The sequence below is a fragment of the Suillus discolor genome (assembly GCF_016758755.1).
Source record: "Suillus discolor strain FC423 chromosome Unknown F5147scaffold_13, whole genome shotgun sequence".
In the NCBI taxonomy this organism is placed as follows: domain Eukaryota; kingdom Fungi; phylum Basidiomycota; class Agaricomycetes; order Boletales; family Suillaceae; genus Suillus; species Suillus discolor.
Window position 1 is genome coordinate 689,497 of NW_024541260.1, and position 26,956 is coordinate 716,452.

The 26,956-nt window shown below is 45.0% G+C and overlaps 7 protein-coding genes across 7 annotated transcripts; 4 read left to right on the plus strand and 3 right to left on the minus strand.

Moving 5' to 3' along the window:
• Positions 1–45: 45 nt before the first annotated feature.
• Positions 46–1,958, minus strand: F5147DRAFT_683223 (programmed cell death protein 2). Its single transcript, XM_041436537.1, has 5 exons — positions 1,585–1,958; positions 1,348–1,517; positions 1,156–1,288; positions 675–1,105; positions 46–623 (listed from the first exon to the last, which is right to left on the minus strand). Exons 1-5 carry the CDS (start codon positions 1,735–1,737, stop codon positions 179–181), a joined length of 1,332 nt encoding a protein of 443 aa, XP_041295770.1. The 5' UTR covers positions 1,738–1,958; the 3' UTR covers positions 46–178.
• A 154-nt stretch (positions 1,959–2,112) lies between these two features.
• F5147DRAFT_65983 (cation efflux protein) lies at positions 2,113–5,418 on the plus strand. Its single transcript, XM_041434632.1, has 13 exons — positions 2,113–2,227; positions 2,279–2,477; positions 2,530–2,615; positions 2,671–2,731; positions 2,781–3,032; positions 3,085–3,328; positions 3,384–3,584; positions 3,635–3,728; positions 3,782–3,874; positions 3,929–4,034; positions 4,087–4,713; positions 4,763–4,963; positions 5,018–5,418. The coding sequence occupies exons 1-13, from the start codon at positions 2,160–2,162 to the stop codon at positions 5,246–5,248; spliced, it is 2,463 nt and encodes an 820-aa protein (XP_041295771.1). The 5' UTR covers positions 2,113–2,159; the 3' UTR covers positions 5,249–5,418.
• Positions 5,419–11,487: 6,069 nt separating this feature from the next.
• On the plus strand, positions 11,488–12,413 carry F5147DRAFT_771062 (kinase-like domain-containing protein; the record flags this gene model as incomplete). Its single annotated transcript, XM_041441188.1, has 3 exons — positions 11,488–11,557; positions 11,621–11,895; positions 11,946–12,413. The coding sequence occupies 3 exons, from the start codon at positions 11,488–11,490 to the stop codon at positions 12,411–12,413; spliced, it is 813 nt and encodes a 270-aa protein (XP_041295772.1).
• A 1,202-nt stretch (positions 12,414–13,615) lies between these two features.
• On the plus strand, positions 13,616–14,487 carry F5147DRAFT_650719 (uncharacterized protein; the record flags this gene model as incomplete). The annotated part of the gene is made up of 5 exons (XM_041433461.1): positions 13,616–13,747; positions 13,815–13,932; positions 14,003–14,074; positions 14,124–14,158; positions 14,248–14,487. 5 exons carry the CDS (start codon positions 13,616–13,618, stop codon positions 14,485–14,487), a joined length of 597 nt encoding a protein of 198 aa, XP_041295773.1.
• A 3,281-nt stretch (positions 14,488–17,768) lies between these two features.
• F5147DRAFT_650720 (uncharacterized protein) lies at positions 17,769–19,876 on the minus strand (the record flags this gene model as incomplete). Its single annotated transcript, XM_041433462.1, has 11 exons — positions 17,769–17,808; positions 17,960–18,050; positions 18,116–18,201; positions 18,328–18,595; positions 18,667–18,687; positions 18,973–19,048; positions 19,105–19,208; positions 19,382–19,433; positions 19,582–19,629; positions 19,706–19,750; positions 19,772–19,876. 11 exons carry the CDS (start codon positions 19,874–19,876, stop codon positions 17,769–17,771), a joined length of 936 nt encoding a protein of 311 aa, XP_041295774.1.
• A 685-nt stretch (positions 19,877–20,561) lies between these two features.
• F5147DRAFT_771067 (uncharacterized protein) lies at positions 20,562–23,847 on the minus strand (the record flags this gene model as incomplete). Its single annotated transcript, XM_041441189.1, has 4 exons — positions 20,562–21,457; positions 23,408–23,646; positions 23,701–23,760; positions 23,810–23,847. 4 exons carry the CDS (start codon positions 23,845–23,847, stop codon positions 20,562–20,564), a joined length of 1,233 nt encoding a protein of 410 aa, XP_041295775.1.
• A 751-nt stretch (positions 23,848–24,598) lies between these two features.
• Positions 24,599–25,129, plus strand: F5147DRAFT_529179 (uncharacterized protein; the record flags this gene model as incomplete). The annotated part of the gene is made up of 1 exon (XM_041430053.1): positions 24,599–25,129. A coding segment is annotated over one exon (531 nt), but the record flags the coding sequence as incomplete, so codon positions are not given.
• Positions 25,130–26,956: the final 1,827 nt, after the last annotated feature.

The following is a 26,956-nucleotide window of genomic DNA, read 5'->3' on the forward strand; positions in this document are numbered from 1 at the left end:
ATATAAGAGCAATATTATGAAACAACGAACAAGAAAACAAATAACGTTATTCCCATCACGCTTAAACATCATGATCATTGATTCAATTATTGTCCTCAACGACCCGGCGACAAGCAGGATCAATCAATGCATATGTTGCAAAGTAATCAAGACCACGGATATACAATATTTGTTAAATTTAGTCGTCCCACTGAACGAGAACAAGCTCTTCTCTCCAACATTCCTTGTCACCACTGTAGTCATCAACGCAACAGTCCTTCTCACACGAAAAAATCATGCAAGTGCCCCACTCCATACCTCGCTTATCAGACGAAACTTTTTTCTGCAGCACTTCCTGTACCACCTTCATCCTTTGTTCGTCTGTCAACTTCTGCGTGTCTTCATCCTTGATTGAGGCCCGGAGGACGTTGATCAGGTTGGGCATCAATTGACATTCGAAGACGCGCGCCGCTTTGCACGCTGGGCACGGGGGTATTGATGTGGTGCTGTATGAACGTCTAACGGTAGGGACGACCTTGAAAGCAGCCTTCGTCACTGGAAGAGGGTCCTGAGGAGGGAAAGGGAATAATCTGTCGAACACTTTGTCCGAAGAAAAAGGCAGGGGGATCCCTTTCAGCTCATATCTACACTCAAAATATCAGATGATCGGATAGCAAAACTGAGTGTAGGCTAACCTGAGACATTGCTCTCCTGTGTGGCTCACTCGCTTCGTGAACCGATCGAATACACCGTCCACCTCCAAGGAATTCTCGTATGGTTCGAATGCCCAGCTTACATCTTTTCCATCCTTAGGATACTCATCTGTAGGATCCTCTATGTGGGCACTCTGAGAAATTTTGGTTTTGGGCGGGGGAGGCAAATACTCCGAGGTCGTTGAGAGGTACAGAGGAGGAAATGATGGAGCGGCTTGCCATGGTGAATCATCAATCGTTGTTGATGCCATCGCAATAATTAATGAATGTGCAGAAGAATCGGACGTGACGCTTTCCGTATCACACGTGTCCTCTGGCTCGTCTTCAATTGCGGGGGCGGCGACTGTGGGAGCTGGCTGTCCAAATACGTGATCACCCAATCCAAAGGGACCAGGAGTAGATTTTGCCTGCATCTAGCTGTTGAATAAGTGACTGTACACATATCACACAAGTTTGACTCAACTGCGAACGGATTAGTTGCAGGTGCAGTCTTTACAGATGAAGAAGCCTTCTGCTGTGCTTGCTTCTTCGCCAACTTTTTTGCAAGCTTTGCTGCATACTCTGCGTTGTATCTCAGAGCACGCCAAGCACGAACGCTATTTCAGAGTTCACAGATAATGATGATCCATTTTTTCATGGAATGGTACAGACCTACCTCCCGTCCTTTCGCTGACATGCACTCCGGGAACATCCCCAGATGTACAATGCTCTATCCATAGGACTGTCCTCGACTGGGCACCAAACTTGTACAAGCAACTCCATGGGATACGAACAGATCTTGCATTGAGATGAGGAAAATGGCGGTTCCCTCGAAGGCAGTATTGCCTTGAAAAAAATCAAGTAAACTGCATTGACAAGCTGATCGTACATGATCGAAGAGACATGCTCGTACAGGATGCCCGCCAATACGAGAAACCGCAGCATCTTTGATATCAGTCTCTGTCTCCATTATGCCATCAGGGACGCCTAGCAAAACTGCCGTCTCTACTTCTGCACCGATCTCATCATCAGAATCAGACCAATCATCATCGACAATAGAGGGCATTGTGATAGTAGGATCTGGAATAAGTTTTCGTCAGCGAGGTGCATCTACAAGAAATCGACAGAAAAACGAAAAATGTCAGATATGCATGAATGGTAAATTTTGAAAGACTCGTCATGGATGCTGTCGTGAGGAAACCGCACGCTAGCAGGATTCAGACTCGTCATCTAAAGGGCTCATCCCAGAGAAAGATAACTTTGAACTTGGACTCACCGTAATCGACGTTGAACTTGAGTGTAAAAACAGATAAAATCTTCCAATATATGGTATGGAAGACCAAATATGAACAAACCAAGTGAATGTCGTGGGAAAGTCCTTCTTGATTTGCGAATTCTATTATGTAGCATTATGCAAAGTAACTAAGAGTTTCGTTGAACCGTTTGATACTTATTAAAATATTCACGCTCTTTTACGCTGGCCTTGGGATGTCTCCCCCAGATGCCCGAACACGTCGAAAAATCAGCTTGAAACCGGCCAGAGTGCTGACTGGATCGTAAGTTGATTAGTACGCGTGTCGATATCTCACTCCTGAAAGTTATTCCAGAATCAGCAATAGACTCATACCAATCATACTACCCTCCAATGTCATCTTCGTGCTGTCGCTCTATGCAGCAAAAGAGCTACTTCTCTCATATGATGTGGGAGTGTTCTGGGTGCTTATGAGGGTGTTGGCTTGTGGCGGTTTGGGTATGCTAACATGGGAAGCTTTTACGGGGAAGCTCATGAAGAATGGCAATATAGAGGTACGTATATAAGAATCTAGCACTTTCTGTCTTGACCCTTGATCACGCTCAGTGGACAGCAATTGGCGTGTCGTCATTGCTGCTCTTCGTGCAGCAAGCAGCCCTATTTACAGCTTTGTATCGTCTTCCCTCTCCAAGGTATGCTGTTTCTTGACAATGAACCATGGAATTATTGGGACTCATTTATATACAGGGTATTGTTGTTCAGTCATTTCTCCGCAATGTGGGTGGACTCCTTTATAGCCCCCACTTCGGTCAGTCTGCTCTACACAGTCAAAACGTTTTATTCATGAGGCCTTTCAGATGTGGAAGCCTAGCCTGACTTTCTCGTCGTTTTTGATTTCATTTGCTTCTGATATGCTTTTGTCTAAACGCAGTGTCTCTATTATTGCTCCTGGTTATGGAGCTTTAGTTATGCATGGCATATCCACTTATGCTCTTGAGCATCTTCGTGGTGTCCTAGCTCCAACTGTGAACCCCACATTGACAACTGCTGTCAGTACACTCGGTGCGGCGCTTGTTGGACTCCCGTTGTACGCCTTCAGAAAAGCCCTCGTATGTAGTTCACATTCAGGTCTTCTGTTATGACCTCACTCTATCATTTTAGCTTGACTTCCCGCCGACACCCATCGTTCCTCTAACCTCCTTGGCAGTCCTTCCAATTCTGGCATATACCATGATATTTTTAACGCCGGACACAATTGGCATGCAATTTAACGCTACACAGACCTCTCAAATGTTCTTGGTCTCCTACCCGATCGCCTTCCTTGTTGCGACTGCCATGGGCTTCCTTGGGTTTTCACAGCACCCACATTCGACCGATTTACTAGTGGGGGTGATGCTCTATTATTGTCAGCATTCATTCCGCATGCTGGTGGTATCTAGTTCTTACCTCCTTTTATATAGCGATATATCCTGACAATGATCCTACACTATCTGGCCCATCGCGTACTCCCATGTCGAAAGTTATACGGTTCTATTTGAACTCAATACTTTCGGACCCTGAGTCGAGAAAGATATTCTATTTCCTCGTGTTGAATCTGGCCTTCATGCTAGTCCAGATGCTATATGGTATTTGGACAAATAGCTTAGGTCTCATCTCTGATGGTGAGCCGAAAAATGACAGGGTTTTTACGTGCTGACGACTCCCTTTCAAGCTATCCATATGGCCTTTGATTGCATGGCTATTGGTGTCGGCTTACTAGCCTCAATTATGGCAAAGTGGCCTCCAGATGAAAGATTCACGTACGGGTAAGTGTATACCTTATATCAAGCTGCCGCATAGTGATTCAGTCCTTCTCCAGATACGGCCGAATCGAAACTTTGTCAGGATTTGCTAATGGAATATTCCTCATCCTAATATCTGTTTTCATCGTCTTTGAAGCTATACAACGAATGTACGTTCCTGATTGGTCGCGAGTTATGATCTAGTAAATGTCAACTCTCTGTAGATTGGACCCTCCGGAAATGACGACGAACCAGTTGTTATTAATCAGCTCCCTCGGACTTGGTGTTAATTTGTTTGGCATGTATGCCATGGGTGTTCATCACCATCACGTTCGTTAATATATTTCCACTGGTTTGTCTCGTTCTAACCTTAACGCCACAGGGTCACTCTCATAGTCACGGACATGCACATCAGAATCAATCACATAATGGGCATACTCATGGTGACCATGCCCACGAAAATGACAGTCACTCGGTCGCTGCCCATTTGCATGGTCCCGCGATTTCCAAGCTCAGTGAACATCTGCAGTCCCACGAAGACTCTCATGCAAACAACCACTCCACACATCGGCACTCTTCAAATCACACATCTCCCTGCTCGGACCATGACTCTCATTCTCATTCAGACTCGCGTTCACACTCTGATCATGCACATACGCACCCTCCCCCTTCCCCTTTGCCCATGGATCACGAGGGCTCTTCAATGCGTGGCCGCAAGCCTCACTCTCGAGGTCCTTCCCTCCATATACCCACTGATGGCGCCCAAGTCGCATCTGCCATTCCATTTCCCCTGTCTTCCCCCATTGGCGCAGACTCGCCAATTTCACCCAGCTACCCTAGCACTTTAAAGCATGACCATCATCATCACTACCACCACGGGATGGAGTCTTCGGAACACAGCCCGCGCAATCATGATCATGATCATGATCACTGCCACGAACATGAACACGGGCACCATCACGAAGGACACAGTGACAACATGCGTGGCGTTTTCTTGCACGTTATGGCGGTGAGCATATGTCAGGCATTTTTACGCTGGTATTGATAGATCTTCATAGGACACGCTCGGTTCTGTCGGTGTCATTATCTCGACCCTCCTCATCCAGTTCTATGGATGGACCATATTCGATCCCATAGCATCGTTGTTCATTGCGGTCATGATTGCAGCAAGTGTCATACCGCTGGTAATCGACACGGGTAGGGTCCTAAGCCTTGATATGGGGACCCGCGAGAAAGAAGTTCAACAAGCTCTCTCTGAGGTATTACATAGTTCTCTGAATCTAATTACCCTGACCACCCGTTTCGCGTGATAGCTGGCCTTCGTGGATGGCGTCGCCTCTTACTCATCCCCTCAGTTCTGGCCTAAAGACTCGGCAAGCGTCATCGGTTCGATCCACATTCAGCTCGCGCTTTCATCACACAGACATCCTGACACTGATGGTGTGCGCGAACGCGTGCACACCCTTCTGCGGAGCAGAATTTCGGGGCTTGAAGAGTTGACCATACAGATGGAAGAAGAGGGAGACTCGTTCGAGAGTAGATAACGTGGACTGAGCCCACGCCATCGCATATATTTGTATACAATTAATCGTACGCCATGCATCCATTCGCATAACTGTGTGTGACCAGATATTCTGAACAACTTTTCCGCTTTGCAGGTCTTGCTGGTAGAAGACTGACCATGTGAGTTATAGATCTATCATGATGTCCGCATCGAAGCACGCATTCTCTGAGGAGCATGCCGTATTTTATCCTCTACCAGAGGAAGTGGTTCGATCTCAGAGACGAACTTGGACAGCACGGTGAGGAACATATAATAATAAGCCTAGACATACCGAATGACAGACTTCCTCCCGGTCACAGAAGCAAGGTGGAGGCCAGAACATGACCGGGATATATACATATCACATGTATGAACTCAAGTCAGACGGGCTTCGCAACCTGCAGATCACTACAGAGACAAGTTCATCCCGTTCTCGCCGGCAAGGCCGCTGCCCGCCTGGCGGACGATCTTGCTCGTTTGCCCATGGAGTCATCTCCTCGAGCTGCATGAGCATGACCCTGCAGACGATGCGCAGAGTGTGGACAATTGGCTCGTGCCCGAATGTCCATCGCATGATCCACTCCCTGAACAAACTGAGCCGATTTATGTGGATTCTCTCGCGAGCATTGCGAGGATATGCTGTCAAGGACGGCCGCGGTTCATATGACCATAGAACACAATATTCTCAGGCTTGTCGTATTGTTCGAGACGAACAACCTCGTGACCCGGGCTATGAAAATGAGGTAGCATAAATGCACAATACCCCTTTGCAATTCAGAGAAAGATGCCCACAATCCCTTGAAAGTCCACCTTGACCACGTGTACTAGCGCCATCAGCCTCCAGTAAAATGTCAGCTCATTGAAATCACTACACCCCTGTGATCATTCAAAGACCATGAAAAATGTGTAATGGCAGTTGCAGTGTTACCTGATAAATGACAGATGATTACAACCCCAGATGACAAGACACTTTGTCTGTGGGACTTGAAGACAGGTGTTACTATGTTGAAAAGGATGGCAGGACATCACAATGGGGTGTGGAGATTAGCTGTATCATGAGATGGGCAATTGATAACAAGTGGTGATTACAATGGAGAGGTGATGGTCTGGTATGGAGAAACTGGTGAATCACTGCTCACCCAACCCATCAGAGCCCACTCTGATTGAATATACTTGCTGGATTTTTCTCCTGATGGGTGCCATTGCTGTTAACCTGGCTGGCACATTCATTGCATCCGCATCTTATGAGTCAGAGTGTATGGAGGACGTCTTCACCAACAGTGCATGAGATTGAAAATGTATCATCCTGTTGTAATGTATGTGATTGTCACGAGTACCCAATACAAACTATTATTCTTTTCTGAACTCTAAGTCCTTTAAACATTCAGTCATAGCATCTACTTTGAAGAATGTATTTACTGTTGAAGATATTCCCATGACTGCATCTATTATTGAATTACCAGAATCACCCATGCCTAGGTCACATGACTTATCAGAAGAACCCAGACTTGAAGACTTTACTACATGTGATACTCTTGGAATGTTCCAGAGCCTTGCTGTGGTTGCGGCACATATCATGACATCATAGTTACAGTGGCTCAAAAAAGTGTCCTAATGTTTATGGCTTTTCATGTAATTGCTATATCATGTGTTGAGATGTGGGAATATGACTAAGCTATAGGGAGGTGCTGGAAAGCTCTGCTTCTCAATTTCATTTCATTTCCCTATATCGTGGGAAAATAATGACATTGTGTGAAGATATGGTTACTTTAATTTGATGACTCATTGGGACACTTTTTTGACTTTGAGTTTGACTAATATAATCTCTATAATTCTAGTACTTTGTGTGACCTCCTTTTGCCCTAATCACTTCTGCCACTCTTCTAGACATATTTCCTATCAATTTTGGGTATTCCTCTTTGGCATTTTCATCATACTCTGCTGTAACACTGTCTCATAGTTAAAATAGCCCCTATGGTGGATCTTGATATGCTACAAGCAATTTCTTAAACTATTCTTAGGGATATTCAATAGGGTTGATGCCTTGGATCCATGCTAAACATGATAGAATGGTAATATCATGGTCTTCAAGCCATTGATGGTCAATTTAAAGGTATACTTAGAGTCATTATCTTGTTACAAAATAGTATCTTCTTCATTAACTTATGACTCCTGCATGCTTCTTAGCAGATACTTCTGTCAAATGAGTATATACTGCTCTGTATTCATCCTCCCCTCTGCTTCATAGAAAGTTCCCACTCCATTTCATCTTATACAGTCCTATATCACCAAGATTTCTTCTTGAAACTCAAGTGTTTGTTTGATTTCTCTTTATTTTAATAGTTCTCCTACCTATTTTAATATAAATTCCTGGCCATATGATCTCATCCTATTGATTTTAACCTCATCTAACTAGATAAACCTCTTCCAGCTATTAGCAGTCCAGTATTTGTACTTCAAAGCAGCATCTTGTCTTTTCTTTCTATAGGTTGTAGACAGAAGAATCTTTTATTATTATTACAGCTTTATGATGGGCTGTCTTGAGAGTCTGACTGACTATTTTAGTGGAGATAGTTATAGAGATAATGGAAATAATCACTTTAGTCACCTTGGTAACATCAGCAGCCTGTCCAATTAAAATATAGTAATTAAGAAATCTTGAGTCATATAGAGCAACCTTTTGGATTGGCTACCAAATAACTTAAAGACCATGATATTACCATTCTATCATGTTTAGCATGGATCCAAGGCATCAACCCTATTGAATATCCCTAAGAATAGTTTAAGAAATTGCTTGTAGCATATCAAGATCCACCATAGGGGCTATTTTAACTATGAGACAGTGTTACAGCAGAGTATGATGAAAATGCCAAAGAGGAATACCCAAAATTGATAGGAAATATGTCTAGAAGAGTGGCAGAAGTGATTAGGGCAAAAGGAGGTCACACAAAGTACTAGAATTATAGAGATTATATTAGTCAAACTCAAAGTCAAAAAAGTGTCCCAATGAGTCATCAAATTAAAGTAACCATATCTTCACACAATGTCATTATTTTCCCACGATATAGGGAAATGAAATGAAATTGAGAAGCAGAGCTTTCCAGCACCTCCCTATAGCTTAGTCATATTCCCACATCTCAACACATGATATAGCAATTACATGAAAAGCTATAAATATTAAGACACTTTTTTGAGCCACTATATATATAGAATTGTACAATACCTTTATTTATTTTGATTGGTTAGTTAGTTGATACTCAGTTTTGATCTCCATATTAATATATGTATATAGGTAGTCTGTCATAGTTAGGTAGTTCTTTAGTTCAAACCTCTCATCTGTACATCATTGTACCAGCCCAGACATATCTGCTCAATCCTATTCTTTTGTTGTAATTATCTTGTGTTTGAGTCCTAGTCTCTGCCCTGCATTAATTCATTTAAGGGATTGTGACAGTGATGTAGGGACTTTAATGATACAATAATGTAGTATACAAAACAAAATAGAATAAAAACCAACTGGCATAGCAGAGTGCTGTGACAATGTGACAAAATAGTATGCTTTCAGGCATCATCTGAGGGTCTGTGTGATTCTGGGCTAGTGGAATGTGGCTATAAGCAAAGTAAAGAGAGTGAATTAGTACTAGTAGGCTTTAATGTAGATAATTAGTTTTATGATAAGTGATGAATAAAAACAAAACTTACAAATAGCATGTTATACTCACAGATGTTCCTGGAGGGCACCCCTTCAAGTGGACAAATTTGCAAATTGAGGTCTGCAAAGAATCTGATAAATGTAGTGAATATGGAATGTCCAAGAAGTATAACTGTATATTGAGATACACCTGCAAGTACACCTGCAGATGCTAACTCATCTGACCATGAGTTTGAAAACTTTAGCTTATATGAGTCCTGAATCCTAGATACAACTTATCAAACCATACAGCCCAAAAGATAGAGAAAATAAAGGAAAGAAATTGGACAGGACCAACTGGTCTTCCTTGCTGGTCCTCAACCTCTGTCCATATCATGGGAATAAGGGATATTGTGAGGGCAAGAACCCAGGTAAGAATCATGGCCAAAATAGCCTATATCCTACTGACCCATCTATGGAATCCTAGTTCTGAGCCAAGGAAATCTATTATCCCCATTACCACAACAATTCCCAAACAGAAGGTAAATATTATGGATCAGACCAGGGGACCAGTGATATGCTTGATAGGTATTGTCTAGGGGCTGCATGTGTATGTGTGTGAATGTTGTTATAGCAGTAGATATTGACAGGGGTCTAATAGTAGGGCTGTGTAATTGAGTCACTGATAGGTTGTGAATTTGCTATTATTGCAGCAGGTAAATGATTCTGATGTGAAAGATTTTGTAATGTTCAGATGGTAAGTGTGGATAGGGCTCTGCAGGGGTAAACCCCTAAGTATCCAGACACCAACCCACACTCATACTCCTTAGTACCCCTACCCACAAGTACCTCTACCCATGAGTACCCCTACCCATGACCTCCAGGGGTTGCCTATATACAAGTGTACAAAAATAATCAAAAAGTACACTGTCCTTGGTTCCCAAGCTCTGCATGTGTATCTGTGCAGCACCCAAATGCAGCCATGATGACAATGCTATCACATCTAGATGTTATACCAATCCTGGTTGGCTTTATACTCCAGTGCAAAGATGTGTGAATATGGTCTGTGCAGAGAGACAGCTTTGAATATGAGAGAGAAGTGCTCAGCTGAAAATATGCTTGACATCAACAGAAGTTGCTAGAATAGTTTTTTAACTTCACTTAGCTACCTTCTGAAGCCATATCAATATTTCAGTGGGTTTTATTGTCTATTTAGGTAAAAATAGTAGGAGCAGAGTACATATATGTAGTTGGAGTAGTGCAGGTATTAGCCTGAGACTCATTAATTTGCAATGTGTATTCATCATATAGTACTCTACAGTTATAGATAGTCAGAAGCTCAGGGGTCCATGGGTCTCAAGTTTCATACCCATACCCATACCCCTGCTGAGCCCTAAGTGTGGAAGACCTGAGTAGACTCACTACCAATGTGGTAAGCATATGGCTGAGTCACACTGTACATCTTCAAGTTGGAGGTTGCCAGCACTACTTGCATATTCACTGCAGAAGTGAGAAATTGATCAGACCATATTCCAAGGGAGAAATGGTAAGTGAGTAGACACAAAATGGACCTGGCTGCTAATCCAACACAAATCCGATGTATCATAAATTTTGAAACAAAGCCTTGGTTTAGTCTACAGCCACAAATGTAAACAGATGCTTTTCAGACTTTGCCAAAATCAATATCAATGGTGGACTGAGTTGTCTTGAACACTAAGCACCCATTGTGTAAGCATTCAAATTTCTAGTCAAAACCTGCAACACACACATACACAACCATACAGGCACACAGTGTATGCGTGTGTATGAGTTAGCCCATATACATTTAAAAATAACCTGCCATGTAAAATCATGTATAACAAAAAACAGCATGTTTTCAATTATCAACATTACAAAGCAAATTCAACAATAAGACAAGAGCATGGTGCAGTGAGCAGACATGAACGATGCAGTGAGTGAGATGATGAGAACATAGTAATACAGTGAACAGGTACATCAGCAAACTACTAATTTCGTCACAGGTGTCACAAGGTTTCACAAGGTGCCACAAGACACCACAAGTCTTACAAACTTCACAGGCACATAATCAAATACCACACCACTGATAGTGTCTACTATTCTTAACCTACTATATGTTGTTGTAATTACTGAAAATATAGTTGAAATATATATTAATCTTTACTGTACAAGATCTATTGACTCTGAGTGAAAATTAAATAGGATATATATTGAGTAAATTAGTGTACGATTCTATTGCAACTATCTGAAGCTACTGTAGTCTTATTTATGTAGTAAATAGAATGGTAGTGTTGTAGTGATAATTGACTAGTAGTACTGAGGTGGCTCAGCTATGGCTGGTTCGGCTTCGGCTTTTAACGGTTATGCGGTAGTTCAGTTAGTAGTGGGTGGGCTCAGTTAAATTTTCGGTTCGGTTCACCTTAGCTAGCTCAGCCTAGCTATATGAACCAACTCTAAGCTCATTATGTGTGAAAGGCAGTTCAAGCCGGCTTGAGCCGGTTTAAGCAAGCTTCAACCGACTTGACACCAACCTGCATGCAACCTCTTCAGTCGTTTCCTGTCTAATAAACCTTGGAATATCTTAGTGTATCATGAGCAACGTCCCAATTCGAGTCGATGGCAGATTTAGGCTGGGGGATATTTTAGGATCCGGCTCGTATGGTATGTCATTTTTCACATATACAATTTACATGTTGATTTTGAATTTAATCATACCATTACTAGGTGTTGTTTACCGTGCACGGAACATTATCAATGACGATGAACTTGCCGTCAAACTTGAGCCCCTGATCAACAATTCATCTTCTCTAGAACATGAATATCACATTTTGAAACAACTTGAAGGTGGAGTTGGGATTCCACGTGCTGTGTGGTTTGGTAGAGAGGCAGCACATGATGCTCTAGTTCTCGATCTCCTCGGGCCATCACTACACGATCTTTTCCTCAAGCACAATCGAAAATTCAGCCTTCGTACCATCCTGAATTTTGGGGACCAACTGGTAGGTTGGTTTATGGTGGTCCTGGCAGCAGATGCTAACTTATTTCCTAGCTCTTGTCTCTGGAGCATATCCACTCACGCAACTACATGCATGGTGACATTAAGCTGCAAAATGTCTTAGTCAGTCATGGCGCTTCAAAGAACACTGTCTTTATTGTTGATTTCAGTATCGCGAAGGAGTACTGGAACTCTGCAGCACAATCCCACATGCCATTTCGTCAAGGTCGATGTCTTACTGGCACGCCTGCATTTGCGTCAATAAACAACCACCTAGGAGTCGTGCCTGGTCGTCGTGATGACCTGGAGTCGCTGATTTACATGCTGATTTACTTCTTACACAGCTCCCTTCCATGGTTGACCAGCGACAATGAGAAGCTCTCTAGCTCTTCTATCCTGGCATGCAAGGTGGATACCACCATTAAAGTTTTGTGCCTTGGGATTCCTTCCGAGATCACAACTATGCTTATTTACTCGCGCAATCTTGCATTCTCAGAGGATCCCGACTATGACTATCTTTGATCATTGCTCCATGCCATAGAAACTCCACCAGCTATACGCTCAGTAAATTTCACCCAATCCAATGATCTCGTGACACCCCCCCCTCCATCCCTGCAAGATCACTCGGTGGCCAAGGAGGTACCTCCATGTCAACCATATACAACACCTCTTCGCAGATCGACTCGTCGTGTGTGAGTAGTTTGAGGTTGCTATTTCACACTGTGACTTGCTAACTCAAAGCCTCCAAGTTTACGCCCGCATAATGGTACTCCCATGCCTGTCACTGCTTTTCAGACACAATACTGTAAGATCTAGTTACATACTATAGCATTTGATTTCTCTTTTTTTCATACTCGAGCAAATGTTTTATGGAATATCTTTGTTTATGTCACGTGACATGTTGCCAGGTTACGTCTCTTATCAATATGAACATGTATCCTACTCCTTGCGTTCTACCGTCATCCCACTAGATGACTGTTTCTTTGTATGACCATTGACCCAACTCATTATGACTCACTTGGAGTCAAACCTTATCAGATTCACAACTTTGAGGTAAGAATGACGGCCATTCATCGACGACATGCTGTATGGCACATGGGGGACCTTTTTCCAATATCCCATTGAGTTTTCCTTTGGGATCGAAATTCAATCGCCTCACTCAGCGACTGCAGGTGAGGTTTGTGCTTCCATTCACTAATTTATTGCTGATAAATGAGCTCAGAGAAGTCAGACCCTGAGCGTCTGACTTATGATTGCATACAGCTATGGTCTCTCTGACTCTCTCATTTAGCAAGTTCACAGCGGTTAATTCATATGATCCAGTCTTTTAGGTAAATTTGGTGGATGATCACACTTTGGGCCGCATGTCTAGGGCACGCACTTCACAATTCGAGGGTTCAGTTTATGACACACTTATCAGTCGATAAAGGTAATATCTCTTTGATGAGTTCTAGATTGTACTGTTACTGACACCCTGCAACGTTTTGAGGTTAGATGATCCCTGCGAGGCTCTAGCCGCATCTTCCTTCGCTAATCGACGGCAGCCAATGCACCCTCAAATTGTCAAGACTTAACAGCATGGTCACATGTACGTGGCATTAAACCTTGAGCTTCATCATCAGGTCAGTCAAGGTTCATGTGCACATGAGCATTTCCTGTGACTCATGGGACAATGGTTTATATAGAACAGTAATACGTTCCATGAATTCCCAACACTTAGGATCATGCCACCTCGCCGACGTCCTTTGAAAACACCCCAGACTTTATCCACTGCTGCTATAGCTCCACCTGTCGACACATCCCAGACGTCTCCTACTGCTGTAACTCCCACTCCCGCTGTAACTCCCGCTCCCACTGTAACTCCCACTCCCGCTGTAACTCCCCTTGTCAACTCACCCCAGACTTTACCCCCTGCCACTGCAGTTCCCCCTGTTGCAGCCTCCCTCACTGCAAGTAGTAGGCGCTGAAGGTGCTACTGGTTGGCGAATGCAAAGCGCAGGTGCACGCGAGGCGCGAGAATGCGCGAAGCGCGGGAATGCGCGTGCGTGTATGCGGAAACAAGAGAGAGTAAGAGGGAGTTTGCTTAAGTGATGATTAAACACAAGTAATAGATTTCAACTATGCTCTGCTGGGTAGTAAATGGGTATTGTTGTGGTTCAGTCCTCTGTCGTTCTGGTGGGAGAGTAAGTTTTTAATAGTATGTACTGCTGGCACTTAAGTATGGCGCCTAAGCGCTGTCATGCGGAGCCGAAGCACTACCGAGTAAGGTATGTAAGGATATATGTAAGTAAGGGTCCATGATAAAAATAAAGATGGAATGATATGCAAATGTGAGAAATGGAAATATACGCACTAGGGAACTTGGTGGACAGTGGATGGATGCTTCCGGATGGCTGGTGCTATAGGGCGCTCAAGTGCGGGAAAGCTCGCGCGCATATACATCGTGAAGCGCGGGAAGTTGTGCGCACACTGCGTGATGCGCGGGAAAGCTGCGCCTCATGTAGGAATAGCTGTAGGAAGCATACAGAGTGATGCTACAAGTTCGTGCTGTATACTCCTTGGTGAAAACTGCAATATTGCACAAGGAGAGGCATGAGTCTCTACAGCGAGTTCATCGATCTCAACGTCATTGAAGATGTCGATGAGGAAGAGGATGACGGCTTACTAACCCCAGTAAACGCAGCCTGCACAGAACCCAGCCCACTTCAAACGTACACAGGTACCAATTCAACCCGATCCAATCCCTTGGCCATGGGTCGTCGCATAAAACAGCTAGGATCAGAGGTGCACCATTTTTTTTACAAAAGATGCGACATCAGGGCTGCGCATGTGTACCCCCTGTGTGTGAGTATTATCCAAGTCTTTTTTTCTTTGTCTCACGTTCTTCACCAGGGACATACATGAGGAAGATCCCTCATACAATATCATCGAATACGGCTTGTCAACTACTACAGGTACTCTTCGCGGTCATTTGCTTAAGTTTCACCTGCATGTTTATATCACTGCCCTCGAGCAATATAAATTGAAAGTTGGGGCGAAGGAAGTACGGGATATTCTCGACATGGGGTGGACTCTCACCCAGATAAGTCAAGAACTTGACCAGAACCCCGACAAGCTTTTGGAATCGTTTGGTTCCCCTCCCAGTGGTGGGAGTCTTGGTTCACAACCCAGGCTAGGGTTGTCTGCGCTTGCAGATGAGATCCCAGACTTCACCATTGAGGAGATGCACAAGCAACTCGTCAAATTCATTGTGGTCGATGACCAAGTGAGTACTCATTTGTTCTCTACAATGCTGTTATTAACTGACGTCTTTAGGCGATGAACTTAATGGAATGCCATGAGTTCCGACGGTTACTTCGATTTCTGCGAAAAGATCTACGGGAGTCCGACATCCCTCATCGGACAAAACTACGCGAGCTAATAGTTGAAACCTGGTATGAATATTTTGATGTTTTAAAACAAGATATGGCCGTAAGTGTATGACTGTTTGATTTTATAAATTATCTCATGTTCTTTCAGAAAGCCGAGGGAAAGATATCGTTCACATCTGACCTCTGGTCAGACGAGAACCACCATCCGTTCATGGCATTGACAGCTCACTGGATCGCTCAGCAGGCATCAAAGCTTGTTCTCAAGGCTGGCCTTCTAGCTTTTACCCATGTTCCTGGTTCTCACGATGGGGCATCACTCGCTGCAATTATATTAGGCCTCCTGGATCGCGCGGAAGTGACAGACAAGGTCAGTGATTAAAACTGCACTGTTTAACATATTCTGACTTGGTCTAGATCAGTCATTTTACTCTAGATAATGCAACAAATAATCAGACTGCGATGAACGAGCTTTCTCGTCTGCTTTTGGCGCGTGGTATCGAGTTTGATCCTGTCGATCGCAAGATTCCGTGTTTCCCGCATATTATCAACTTATGCGTCCAGCACATCTTATCCGGTTACCAATCTGTGGATCTTGCAGCAGCACCTGCCCAGTGGCAAGCTTGCAGTACTGTTGTCAAAAAGGAGTCGTATTCAGAAGCTCTGAAACTTGCACCAGTCAAGTGGGGCAAAAATCATGTGTGTCATCCGTGCATCAGGCCAACGACGAGAAGCCTTTTGAAATGCTATCATGATTGGCAACCAAGCAAATTTATTTCCAGGAGAAAGGCTTCCAGTTGTCGGACTCCTATGTGATGAGCCCACTTGATGGGATTCCATGTATGTCATGCTCAATCGTCTTCGAACACTTTGCCCAGTAAGATTTTGTCTCATGTATCATTTGTTGCAACCTCACAGTAGCCCAGGCCATCGATTGCTACCTTGCGACTCAACCCAGCTTAAGTGAACATGGGTTGAGTCCGATGCAGTGGATGGTCTTGCAAGACCTTGAAGTGATTTTAGAGGTCAGTGTCAATATCATTGAAGCCCGCAGAGTGTTCTAATCTATATCAGGCGCCCCATGCTTGCCAGCAATTAATGTCGAGTGAGAGTACCCCTATGCTGAGCGGTGCAGTCTCCGCCTTGGAACGTTTGATAGAGCAGTGGGAAGGGGTGGCCCGGATCGCCACGCACTGTGCGCCTATGATTAATGTAGGTTTAACCTGTGCAGATAAGTATGGCCACAAGATGAGCAAGACAAACGTGTATGCAATCGCGATGTGTGAGTTTGGTTTTGGTACAGGTTGGCCGATCTCTCACAATTTCTATAGTCGTCGACCCTACATTACGTCTGTCATGGATTGATGGTCACTGGGTCGAAGAACATGCTCATACTGCCAGGGAGTCTATTATGCAATTGGTATGTCTACCTTGACTCGAACATGTCTTTAGGTTAACATATCCTACAGCTGCGGGAGAGGAGAGCCAATTCTACTCAATATTGACCGGTAGAAACATTGGCTCGCCAACCACGCACTGTCACATTGGGCGTGCAAATATACAGTATTCCTGATGCTGACTTACTGCCGCGTCATGATCCCAGTATTCAAACAATTGATGAGGAATTCAATGCGTACAGTATGTCCCATGTCAGCCCTCAAGGAACCGACGTGCTCGCATTTTGGAATGTGAGTTTTTTTATTGAATCACCTACTTCTATTATTAATTATATATTGACCAGAGCTTGAAGTCCCTGTTTCCCACTATCTACAGCCTCGCAATGGACTATTTGCCTATCCAGGCTTCTGCTGTCCCCTGCGAACACATTTTCTCGTCGAGCAGCGAGACATGCACGAAAAAATGCAATCGCCTCAGCCCTGCTATGATGGAGATGCTCCAGATGCTGAAATTTTCACTGAAGAAAGAACGACTCGACTTTACCAAAGGATGGGCAGCATCGGAGCAGGAGATGGAATACTCCACTCAAATACAGTGTATGCTGGAGTCGATTGACATGCGCCAGGAGGAAATTTTGTCATCTGCTGGCAGTATCGGTAGAAGTCACGAGCATGACACGCTTCTCAAAACCATGGCAGCAGATGAATGTGACAATGTTCCTGACGTTCCTGCTCTTTATCCTTGACGTTTTTTCATAATCTTGTGTACCACTACTCAGTGCTCGCTTGCACTATGTCTTTTATTATATCGATTTCAATGTTTAACTCTTTTCTCCCCTAGGTTTCTAATATCGAGCATTCAGACCTGTGAATAAAGGTTTGTTTGAGAATCTTATGAGTCTACACACTCCCGCACACGACTCTCCCCTGTTCATTGGTTCAATATCTGGTGGCATCACCAATAGCTTTCTGAACAGACTTCTTCTGGTAAGTTCAAATCCTCTCATGTCAATCGCTCACAGTGACTTCACAGGCATGTAGCCCTGTCAAGTCCTTCAAATGTCTCATTACCCCAACAAACAATGTAAGTATTCCCTCCTTTCCTCGTCTGACTATTGTGTGACGTTTGTGACGCCATCCCTCAGCTTGCACCTACCCCAAGCGGACAGAAAATGCTAACCTTCGTGATCTAGCGTGAACGTTGCTATGAGCCTCGAGAGTCGTTCGTATGGCAGCTGGAGATTTCCTTCCCGGACGTAAGTTTTAGTACCTGTTTTGTTAGAGGTGGAATGATCATGCTAACCTTTGCAATCTAGCGTGAACATTGCTACGAGCCTCAAGAGTGCGTCTGTATGGCAGCTGGAGATTTCCTTCTGGGACGTAAGTTTTAGTTCCTGTTTCATTAGAGGTGGAATTATCGTGCTAACCTTTACGATCTAGCGTCAACGTCGCTACGAACCTCCAGATTGCATATTGAGATGCAAGCTCCTTTGGATGTTTGCACCTGCTACCTTCAGGACAAGTTGGACCCGATTCTCCAAAGCACTGGCAGGTAAAACTCTTATCTACTCTTACATGATACCTACTTACTAATTAGAATCACACTGAACAGAAGCCGGTTACATCACTCGATTCTGTTACACCACTATTTCGCCTCGTCCCGCACCTCACGACCCCAGATCCTCAAGATCCAACATCTCCACTTCGACTTCAAGCTTGATGGCCCACCAGCAGCTTTCTTTTGATCCACTTCCCTCCTTGATGCGCATCGGCGCTCTTCCCTCTCCCATTTTTTCATCTTTCAATCCGCTTCCCTCTTCCTCAATGCGCATCTGCGCTCGTCCGTCTCCTGCTCTTTTGTCTTTTGGTCTGCTTCCCTCTTCCTTGATGCGCAACTGCACTTGAATTCCCTCTTGCGCTCTTGGATCTTTCGTGCGCGCTCAAAACTGCAACAGATCTGACTTTCTTTTAGCGTTTGATTGAACACCAGGGATGCAGGAGAACACTTACGTCTTTGTGGGGGCCCATTGGCTTCAAATGTATAGAATGTATGTTGTGATTCAGACGATCAGCTCGACACTACAGCATCCTCCTTCGGTGCTTGATCTTTGATCGTAAACTTTAATGTATTTTTACTTTTGGTTTTAAGATATATCAATTCAGCTGGCTTTGAGCTGGATCTAAGCCTTAACTGCGGCTACTTAACCGGGCCAAGCTGTAAATTATGTAAGCTATAACCGTATGCTCAGCTCAGCTAATTACGGCACTAGCCATGGCTAAAACCGGCAATGAGCCGGAGCCGTTGTAGAGACTCACGCCTCTCCTTGTGCAATATTGCAGTTTTCACCAAGGAGTATACAGCACGAACTTGTAGCATCATTCTGTATGCTTCCTACAGCTATTCCTACATGAGGCGCAGCTTTCCCGCGCATCACGCAGTGTGCGCACAACTTCCTGCGCTTCACGATGTATATGCGTGCGAGCTTTCCTGCGCTTGAGCGCCCTATAGCACCAGCCATCCGGAAGCATCCATCCACTGTCTACCAAGTTCCCTAGTGCGTATATTTCCATTTCTCACATTTGCATATCGTTCCATCTTTATTTTTATCATGGACCCTTACTTACATATATCCTTACATACCTTACTCGGTAGTGCTTCGGCTCCGCATGACAGCGCTTAGGCGCCATACTTAAGCGCCAGCAGTACATACTATTACTGACTTACTCACCCACGAGAACGACAGAGGACGGAACCACAACAATACCCATTTACTACCCTGCAGAGCATAGTTGAAATCTATTCCTTGGCACCTCGCATATAACATCTCTCAGCTTGCATCTCTCACCTCTTGTCTAGTGTCTAACCATCACTTAAGCAAACTCACTCAAGCAAACTCACTCTTACTCTCTCTTGTTTCCACATACATGCGCGCGCATTCCTGCGCTTCGCGCATTCTCGCGCCTCGCGCGCACCTGCACTTTCCCACGCTTCGCATTCGCCAACCAGTAGCACCTTCAGCGCCTACTACTAGATCCTTGCTGCACTCACTTCCCCTTTAGGGTCGAATGCACTTGTCATCTCAAGTATAGCAGACTAGGCAACACGCGACCTTACAACATTTATAGATACAGTCAGGAGCACTGTTTGTGCCTCGCTGTATCGTTGAACCTTCACCGTGGCAACACTATTGACTAGACTGACTTGGTAGAATTTTTGCATTTTGGTCATGTGACATTTCTTTGGTATATATTGCTATTATTAATGAGGTCCATCAATGGTCTTGTGGCTTAGTGGTTATTATGCCACACTTCTAATTGCTGAGGTCTTGGGTTTAATCCCTACCAAATGCAAATTATGATGTGTGAATAATATCACCTGATGTGACTTGTAACACAGTCTAGTGATACTTCTTTTGGCCTTTGTGGTCGAAAATCCATAAGCCCACAAGGTTTACAAAGAGTACAAGGTGACCTTGTAGGGCTTGTACAAGCCTGTACAGCGGGGACTTAGCTATGGGCTTGTGAAGCTTGTACCAATGTGTACAAGGCCCCGGTAGTTTGCTGATGTATTTTTTTTTCTTTTTAATCCTTGTTTTATGTCCGTGGGCACGAAGCCCTATGGTAGACAGTACATGCAGTATGTAATTTATGTTATTCTACAATCTATCTGAGTCATGGAAGAACTGTAATCCTGGTCCCAGCTTGCGTGAGGACGATCAATGCCATCTTAAGGCGATTGGGATGGGTGATATCTAAGCACTTAGTACATCTTTTGGGGGTCACTTTTTCTCATCTGGGGGGCTGACATCTCCGAAGGTGTTTGCCATACGTTTCATTTGGGCGATGTACTTGAGAACTGCCTTAATGCTTTTTCCGCTGTTCAAGAGGCCTGATAGGCTTTGCGCTCAGGTCCCTAGTTCTGCCTTTAGGATTGCTCTTTGTCTTGTGTATGCTGGGCACGATAGTAGGAAATGGTGGACTGATTCCTCGCTCTCCTCGCAGGCTGGGCACATGGGGGAGGGCACTCTTGCTATCTTGAAAAGGTGCTTGTTTAGGGGTGCATGGCCAGTGTGCAGCTGGACGAGTAGGGCTGTGTGCCATCTTGGGAATTCGTTTGCAATCTTTACGAACTGATTGGACAGGAAGGAAGGGTCTATTTCTTTGAATCTGTCATAGCAGGGTGAGCACTTCAAGATAGTCTTTGCCTCTTCGTTGATCATGGTACGGAAGCTTTGCTTGATGGTGGATTTGCTGGTTGGGAGGATGAGGGGTGTATTGGTTGGCAAGTGGAGTGAGGTGGGTAGGAGGTGCGTGTCTGATGTTTCTCCTCGTGCTGCCTTCTTAGCTTGTTCGTCAGCTATCTCGTTGCCAGTGATGCCGATGTGCCCTGCTGCCCACTGTATGATTAGTTTCCCATCACTCACATTGGGGAGGAGGGAGCGTAAGTTGTCATGGAATTTGTTGATCAGGTAGTGGCTGCACTTTGACCAGAACAAGAGCAAAGCCTTGATTGCCGCCTGGTTATCCACGCCCAAGGCCATCGTCCTGTTTCCTCCTCCCCTCGACTTTAGCTCCGCCTCGAACAGCTTGACTGCAAGGATCATGCCCACTACCTCTCCCTCATACACCATGTGTGTGTCCGCTTTTCCCAAGTAAAACCTGCTCTCCCTCAACATCCTATTTCCCTCCATCATTACTGCAGCTCCACCCACTCCTCCATCTATTGCAGATCCATCCGAATACACCCTTAGCTCCTCGTCCGCCCTTACGTCTTCTTCAAGTGCCTTCAGTCTTGATTCCGCTATCCTCCAGTGAACAGGTATGAATAATGCAGCAAGTGAGTGAAATGAGAGCACGATGCAGCGGCAGGCAGGTAAAACAAGAGCACAAGACCCACTCTCATTGTATTGAAAGATTGGGTCGCATCCTCGGATGCAGGCCAGCTGAATGAGTACTCTTTGTAGTCTCTCCGCAGCAAGTCCCGCGTGCTGATATGGGATACAGAGAGTTTCTTCTCTCCTAACGTCGCAGACAGAGAACGGAAGGGATGTGGATGGTTGTTTGGTTATCTGATGACGCGGAGACTTCTTCCTAGTGTGCCAGAAGGGAATTGGGAATTTAAAATGCAGCAGCCTCCCTGTCAACACCCAGAGCTTTCCTCCCCTCTTTCGGGCCTCGAGTATTGATTAAAATAGCACTTAGCAAGAGTGTGGATATCTCTGGGGGTATGCAAAGGTCGGAAGATGATTGATACAATCTTGTAACAAGAGATGAGCAACTTCCAGCCGGTTCGACTATCCTGGGATTAGTTGTACTAGTATTCTTGTATTGTCCTTCATCTTCGTGATGATCTATCACTGCAACAACCATGGCTGTCGGAGACGCCTATCTGGTGTCAAGGGGCATTATGATCCACAAGTGCAAACTGGGACGCTTGTGATGGAATAGGATCACCAGAGCAATAAAGTTCTTCAAAAGGGTGGTTGCCAGCGAGACCAAGGGCGTGCAAATTCTCTGCTCTGAGGACAAAATCCTCCCTAGGTGTAGTTATGTATATGTTTCTTGTACTTCTTGTCTCGATCTTTCTCTTGATGCTTTGACTTGGACTTGCGAACATCGCGACTATCCAAACGAGAACGAGATCGGCGACTTCCCCTGCAACCTTTGTCGACTACTGTCACCATGCTCCTTAGATGACATAGATGCAACAGAGTTTGCCAAAGGTGAGGGAGATCGAGCGTCGATGTTCAGCGGTCTACAATGCATTTATCCACATATCTTCAAAGGTCAAAGGCAACTCAGCAGAAAAAATGAGGCGACAACGTACAACACTGCGACTTCTGATTTGCCCAGAACTCTCGGAAGGCTTGTGGTATTTGTTTTGGTCCTATAGTAGGGTTAAAACAACATCAGAAAAAGACAGCAAATGTCTCACATTGTGGTGATCCTTTCCTCTATCTCTGATACTTGTGACTGCGTGAGCGGTATGGACTCCGGGACCTTGAACGTTTAGTGTGATGAGACCTTCTGTCCTCTTTCTCGTCATGGTGGCTGCGTCTTTCAGGTGACTTTGAACGACTCCATCCTCTGATCCTCCTGTTCGGAGAATGCGTATCACAAGGCCCTGGTGTGAGACCTGTAGACAGCATGAGTGACTTCCGTTGGTGTGCCTCCGCATTTCCTGTAGCAGGAGCAGAAGTATGTGTGCCGGTCTGCTAGCATGTTGTTATGATGAAGGTGCCGGTGGGATTTGTCGACAGTGAGTTTCGTGAATAACTTCATACTTGGTATTGAGGCCTTGCAATTGGCTGATAAACACAAGTTTGATCATTGTGGATTATATATTAGATACAAGATAAGCGATATGAAACAGCTGGTGGATGTCGATGAGCGTGCATGTACATGGATCCCTCCATCAGCAAATTCCCTATGAGATTGCATAAGATTACAATATTTACCTGCACGTGAGAACTTGTAGTCGTATTACAAATCAGTGCAATCAATTGTGGTGACTGCAACCAGATTGTGTGACGCTTACAATATCGCGATTCCTGTCTGTGAATACAATCTCTTTATAAACCATCTGCAGCGCGGCACACTTAGGTTCTTGGATCAATCAGCGGAAACAACGGACTTGTAATTATTTTTGCATTGTGGTAGGGCCAGTGAGGCTCATTCAACTAGACTAATTTAGTTATTCCATGTGCAGCCAGTTGCACTTCCAACAAGTGCGCCCTTCGCGCTTCCTCACAGTGCTTGATTTCTGCCTTGCAATGCTTGATTTCTGCTTCCCAACGGTCCGACACAATCCTATGCATGTACATCTGAGAGACCACTAGGGGTGCTGGAGTTTGGCGGTAGGGAGGGACAGGTGTCTCTGGCACCTCAGCTACTGTGGCAATCGTATACGGAGGGACAGGTGAAGTGGTCAGTGCCTCACCAGGTTTGTTCATAAACTCTGATAGTGGTATCCTCCTGATCAGTTTGCGCCTGCATCTCTATTAGGGACAAGAACAAGACCTCCACGACAATCGATTCACATACCTTTTGCCTTTGGGTGTACCTGCCCCCATGTCAGCCTCTGGGGACTGTGAACGAAATGTTCTGCAAGTGCATCAGCCGGCGAGCAAGACATGAGGTACTTTGTTCATACTGTTTGTGTAAGTTTTCTTTATCTAAAAGTAGTACCATTGAGCTAAACTTCAATACAAAGTAGCATCTTAAAACTTTGGATGGATAATATGAATCAAAGGAACACTGAAAATTTCCAATGGAGCTGTCTGTGAGTCACCTGATCTTGATATGATTGTGCTAATTTCGATACGTCAAAGGCAATTTTCATACCTATGCTCCCACCACTCTGTTTACTAGTCACGGTCTTGACGTTTTTATTCATGTCCTCCAGTCTTCATTGTGTTTGTGGACAACAATCTGCCAATGACAGTTCATTCACCCGCCATGTTACACGATGCAGGGTTGCAATACGACACTCTGACAGGGTATATCAGCATGCTCAACATTCCAAATGCACCATCGAGAATGTTGGCCTGTCACCAGGGCCTTCAAAGTGGAAAACCAGGTGTTTACATCCTGAACGTGCAGAGGCCAACATATCTACTCCATACAAGTCTCGCCGTGCTGAAATGGGAGCATTATAGCTTCAAAGCTTAGGGCGATGCAGGTGCAGCATCCTGTGGGTAGTTCCAACCTTCTGTGCCTCATTACTGATGTTCTACTTGAACAGAGCTCGACTGACCCACCAATCGAGGCTGCCAGCCCCCTCCCAGACACATGCCCCTGCTGGACGGCTAACAACTTCACATACAACAAACCGTCTCTAATGGCAGATGCCTCTACTACACCCACTTCACCCCACATCAACAATCATCCTCTAGGCAAACGTGTTTGACGGCCCAGCGCTAAAGTGCGTGAGACATTGTCTGACATGCTGCCTGAAGGACCAGGCCCACTAGCTACTTCCAGTACACATAACAATACTGAACCTCCCTCTCATGTTCTTCCATCACGTGTCCGTCTCCTGGTGACTGAAACTTTCCACACCCTCGTGAATTCCTTCAACCTCATGCGTGAATATCGTGGACGCCCCTCACATGTTCCTGATGCGGATGTTGATTTCGAGCAGCTGTGTGGGAATTCTGCCCAGATACCCAGTAATGAGGGACCCCAATCTCTTGCCAAGAATATACATCCATACCACAATATGAGCTCGTTCCTGCTTAACCACTGGTTTTGGAACCGTGGAGCTAACAAATCAAAGGCGGACCACAAAGAGTTGATCAAGAATGTCCTGTCACATCCGGACTTCAGGACTGAAGACTTATGTGGCATTAACATGGACAAACTAGATGCACAAGTTGCAGACGATGCTGACTCTCCATGGGAAGGTAATGGGTGGATAAATTCCAATCTAACGATCGATATCCCATTGGGCGAGAAGACCACAAAGTCAAGCAAGCGCCAATGTGCGAGGGATGTTCAAACCGCCCACCACCATGGCAAGATTGATCCTGATGCCCCAGAGGTACCTACTATCAGATTCAACATTCCCAACTTTCGCCATCGCAGCCTTCTCACCATCATCCAGGAGGTTTTCACATCTCCCCCGTCCAAACAATTTCACTTCCACCCATTCAAGCAGTTCTGGAAGCCTTCACACTCTGATGTAGAACATGAACATGTATTCAATGAGGTGTACACATGGGATGCTTTCTTGGCAGCAGACCGCGAGCTGCAGTTATCCCCACGAGAAACAGGTTGCAATCTCCCAAGAGCGGTGGCCGGATTTATGTTCTGGTCAGATGCCACCCATGTGGCGCAGTTTGGACAGGCCAAGCTGTGGCCAATATATGCTTACTTTGCTAACCAGTCAAAGTATGATCGATGCAGGCCAACTGCACGTGCTGCTTGTTGCGTGGCCTATCTGCATGCTGTGAGTATTGTATTGCTGTCTGACCATTTTAAAATGACTCATACTAATTCAATCTAGCTGCCTGATTCCATCACCGACTTTTTGCAATTAAAAGGACGTGCTGTCTCTCCGACACTTTTGACACATTGCCAAAGGGAACTTTTTCACCAAGTTTGGAACCTCATCATAGACGATGACTTTATTACTGCATACATGCATGGTATCATTGTAGACTGCACAGATGGCATCCGACGACAAATCTATCCTCACATATTCACATACTCTGCAGACTATCCCGAAAAGTCTGTGTTTATTTTCTAACTGTCAGCGTGCTCTACTCAATGACAGTCAGGGTTTTAATTGCGACAATTCATGACATGGGTGGCTGTCCATGCCCTTGCTGCACTATTCCAAAGGAGAAGATTGCAGGTCTTGGCACTCATGCGGACCAGGCTATCCGTGTCACTCACCAGCGTGTAGATGATGAAGTACGCCGGTCAAGACACGTAATTTTTTCATTCGGCGAGCTTCCCATCATGCGATCCAGACTGCCAACTTCCAGTGACCTATCTGGTGGCTCGTCACCATCCCCAGAGCCTCTCACACCAAAGGTACATAAAAAAAAATGTCCTCGCTGAAGAGATGATGACTCCGATGACCTCGAAGAGCCAGTGTAAGTGGCTGTCTTTGTCATGTTGATCCATCGCTAAGAAGACTCCCTTTAGCATCAAGAAGGCTAGTGCCCAGCAGCAAGTTGTGGCCGTAAATAAAAAAATGCTCATTCACAAAGGCCATATGCTTGGACGCTGGGTCGATATGTGGCAGCACAACACAACCATTCTCGAAAAGGGGATCCAACGCGAGGCCGATAGTAGCAGTCATGGTGAGTATACACCAAAGTAAGTCTCACACAGGATCCTGGTACTGTCTCTCACAAAGCACTCTGACAGGGAGGATGAGCAATATGACATCTATAAATCCATTTGCTCGTTGGCCCCTTGCATCATTGACGAAGTCCATAGGGCTGGATGTTTGGTTGTCGGCTCCATGGTAACCTTATTGCATGCTTTTGCAGTATATGTTTAACTGAAATTTTGCAGCTCGATGATGCACGCCGGCGAGCTCATGGGGATGACATCAATAGCATCAAAGAGAAGATTGCACATTGGCGCCGCTTTCCAAGTATCAATCCTTCGGTCTTTGTCTCTGCACGTCACACTCTTGGTTTCAATAACCAGTGCACAGGAAAGCTGCTGTGTCCTGCAAATCGTAACTATTCTGACCCATTGTGAGTGTTCTTTTTCATGAATATACTGTGGTTGGACTCAAGATGGCCTTCGTGATGGGTCAATGGTGGTCACATCTTCACAG

Bases quoted from the DNA above. Each gene is read 5' to 3' on its own strand.
- F5147DRAFT_683223 (XM_041436537.1), bottom strand. From the start codon at position 1,737: ATGCCCTCTATTGTCGATGATGATTGGTCTGATTCTGATGATGAGATC. The intron at 1,289-1,347 runs GTAGGTCTGTAC...ACTCTGAAATAG, and splicing joins TGTCAGCGAAAGGACGGGAG to CGTTCGTGCTTGGCGTGCTC. The intron at 624-674 runs GTTAGCCTACAC...TTTTGAGTGTAG, and splicing joins ACAGGAGAGCAATGTCTCAG to ATATGAGCTGAAAGGGATCC.
- F5147DRAFT_65983 (XM_041434632.1), top strand. From the start codon at position 2,160: ATGTCTCCCCCAGATGCCCGAACACGTCGAAAAATCAGCTTGAAACCG. The intron at 3,033-3,084 runs GTATGTAGTTCA...CTATCATTTTAG, and splicing joins ACGCCTTCAGAAAAGCCCTC to CTTGACTTCCCGCCGACACC. The intron at 3,329-3,383 runs GTCAGCATTCAT...CCTTTTATATAG, and splicing joins GGGGGTGATGCTCTATTATT to CGATATATCCTGACAATGAT.